This window comes from Lampris incognitus, chromosome 14, assembly GCF_029633865.1.
Source record: "Lampris incognitus isolate fLamInc1 chromosome 14, fLamInc1.hap2, whole genome shotgun sequence".
Lineage (NCBI taxonomy): Eukaryota > Metazoa > Chordata > Actinopteri > Lampriformes > Lampridae > Lampris > Lampris incognitus.
The window spans coordinates 22,481,176-22,484,335 of NC_079224.1; the positions used below are offsets into that span (position 1 = coordinate 22,481,176).

At 39.3% G+C, this 3,160-nt stretch overlaps 1 protein-coding gene across 1 annotated transcript; it reads left to right on the plus strand.

Moving 5' to 3' along the window:
- The first annotated feature begins 792 nt into the window (after positions 1–792).
- LOC130124376 (regulator of G-protein signaling 8-like) lies at positions 793–2,313 on the plus strand. Its single transcript, XM_056293832.1, has 5 exons — positions 793–845; positions 972–1,034; positions 1,140–1,204; positions 1,307–1,473; positions 1,948–2,313. The coding sequence occupies exons 1-5, from the start codon at positions 793–795 to the stop codon at positions 2,311–2,313; spliced, it is 714 nt and encodes a 237-aa protein (XP_056149807.1).
- The last annotated feature ends 847 nt before the right edge of the window (positions 2,314–3,160 follow it).

The following is a 3,160-nucleotide window of genomic DNA, read 5'->3' on the forward strand; positions in this document are numbered from 1 at the left end:
ACACTTACTTACAAAGTCATACCTTGAGTAATATAAATAAACTCTCAAGATATGATTTATTGATAGGGTGCTTGTAAAAGCAATCCATGCAACAACATCAAACCTGTCAACCAAGAGTCATTATTCAGAAGGGGCCCTGCCTTAAGAAAACTGCAGAAAAATGAGAAAGAAACAAGAACTTGTGTGTATATACAGATTAAACCCTCAAGCATATTAGGTCATGTTTGCCAGAATAGACACTTTGAAGCGAGCTGATTAAGTAAAAAAATGAATGCCAATAGTTAGATAAGCCTGACCAGACAGCCTGCTGATTCTCGGTATGCTATATAATTCATTTAAGTGTGGCGAACACGAAGGGAGTGGCAATACATAGTAATGTGTTGTTTTATAATTACACCCACAACATGAGGCTTGATGCAATAAACACTCATGTGGATCTTTTACGTCACAAGCAGGCTTACATGTAAATGCAGGTTAAAGAAAGCAAGAGGCAAGGTAGGAGACGGATAGTATTTTCTCTCCTTAGGGGAATCTGTCGTCATCTCTGGTGTCTGTCTGACTCTGCTGTCACTTTTGACCCTGAACAACCGGCTGGGTCAATCAGAATTCAGGCGTCGAGATTGTATAGTTGGCTTTTGAAACATCACTGCACAAAGGAATTTCCCCCAAGAAATTACTTGTGCTGCCAGAAGAACAAAAACAGAAAACAATACGAGGAACATCAGTTGAGAAATACCTGAAAGGTGTTATGCAGACGACAGGCTTGGCGTGTATCTCATTCAAGTGATGAGAATGGATCTGTTCTGTGAACGAAGTTCTGCGGCTCTTCAGGAGACCAAGGAAATGTGAGTACTTTGCATTCATAATGTACCACGGGTTGATTTCAGGTTAACATTTTTTGTAACTTGTTTGTTTTGTGTACGAGGGAGAATTATAATTTCTGGTGTTCTTGCTGTGATCCTCTCTCATAGAAAGTGGAAATCTAAACTACATAACTATATCCGCAGTCAGACGACAGTCAGTAGAGTCAAAAGGTAATATTTGCATTGGTTAATCTATTTACTATGTGGTTATTATGCAGTGTTACCTTTGTAACTTTCGAGGATTGTTAAAACAGACCTTTCTCTCCCTCCACCTAGCAGACAGTCAGCGACTGAAACAAAGGCACTCGGACAATCTCTTGAGACACTCCTTTCCCAGAAATGTAATTTCTGATTTGTTTTAAGCTTTACAAAACATGAGTGATTGTGTCTATTGGCTAAATTTGTAAAGCAATCCTATGTTCATATCATTTCTTCTGTGCAAGGTGGACGAGCAGCATTTCGAGCCTTTTTGAAGTCTGAGTTCTGCGAGGAGAACCTAGATTTCTGGCTCGCCTGTGAAGAGTTTAAAACCATCAAAAGAAGAGAGCAGCTAGCTAGGAAAGCGAAAAGCATTTATGAGGAGTTCATCAGGACTGAGTCTCCTCGACAGGTAAAAAAAGGAGTCATTGAGGAGGTGCCGAAAAAAACAAAAAAAAAGCTTTCAATGTGCGCTGCAAAATATATTCTAGTTTGCACACTTGAAAAGTGGTGGAGATTTTTTTTTTCTTACACTTATTACCACTAAGCATGCAGCATTAATTTCCTGCAGTGGAGAGTTTACTACTACTATTACTACTATTACTTTAATGTAAAAAAAAAACCATCCTGCTAAATCAGCGCACTCTTTAAATCGGTGTATTTATATGTTTACGATTGCACTCAATTGATAATGAAATTAAAAATAGAATCACTTAAAATCTCGACTGAATTGCTTGACTAATGTAGCTATACTCCAGATCTGATAGTGATGCAAGTCCTTGCACAAGTATACACCAGATAAATAGACATCATATTGTACCTATTGGCAACAGACAAGTTTAACTTATTGACAAGATATGTTACCATTCTTTATACTTCTTTTCAGGTTAACTTGGATTTCTACACAAGATCAGACACAGCTCAGTACCTGGACTCGGGTAGCCCATCTTGTTTCAGTGCGGCACAGAAGAAAATATATAACCTGATGGAGAATGATGTCTTTCCACGCTTCATTCAGTCTGACTACTGCAAGAACCTGTTTGCCACCGCCTCCAGGCCGGAGAGCCTAGGGAAGCATCGCAAGGCCTTTAAGTCAAAGAACAATGTAATTCCAGGAAGTAACAGAGTCTCTTTTCCAGAAACAATTTCTGATGCCAAAGGCCCTGTGGAAGAGTGTTGCACTGACACAGGAACAGACATAGTGCAGACACTCTCCCTTGCCAAAGATGTGACTTTACAAGCTAGTGACTAAAATATTGTAGAAGACTGTAGGGATGCGCCAGTCCCTGCTATGGACAGGAAATTACACGTGCGATATCTGAGGCAAAATAAATGCCAGCCATGAACTAGACTTCATGGTTTGTAATTGTGTGGCACTAATGACTGAAACAGCCTTTGTGTTCATCTGATCTTGAATGTAAACATGTATGTGGACAACGTCAAGAACAAATTCACACTATTGCAGGGAGACTGTTACCTCACTTCCAAATTTGCATAATGACAATGTCCTGGAAAATGGCTTGTTGGTGGCACGGATACATCATAAACACTGCAGCATTTTAGTGTCTGTATGTAGGCCCACTTTAATTATTTCCACACACCAAGAAGAACACAAACAAACAAGATGCAAAAAAAAAATACAGCCAAAACTCCATTGCTGTCTAGGTCTCGTGAACCTATCACAAAACTTAACCTGTTTTAAGTTACATAATGTGCTACAGCCACTCAACGGTGTTTCAGTTTTTAGAGTAAATTCAATCTTGTGAAAATATTCTCATTCTTTGTTAAGTGAGCTGCTAAGTGAGCAACAGTTTTGTGTGTATGATGTAAATATATCCAATATGAACGCTGCTGCTATATTTACTAGATGTATTAAGATGATGAGGCACAAAAGGTCAGTTCCCTCACAGTGAGGGAACTGAACTTGAACGTAGCACACGTTTCTGATTTGCATCAACATTTCTGTTTTCACGGGACACTCTTGGGTTGACAGTATCACAGAGACGATGTAAAACTGCAGCCCGTGGCTTTTCTTTCAGTACGCCAACTCCATGCTATGCCAGCGTTTTAGCCAACTAAATTACATAAATGAATAGATA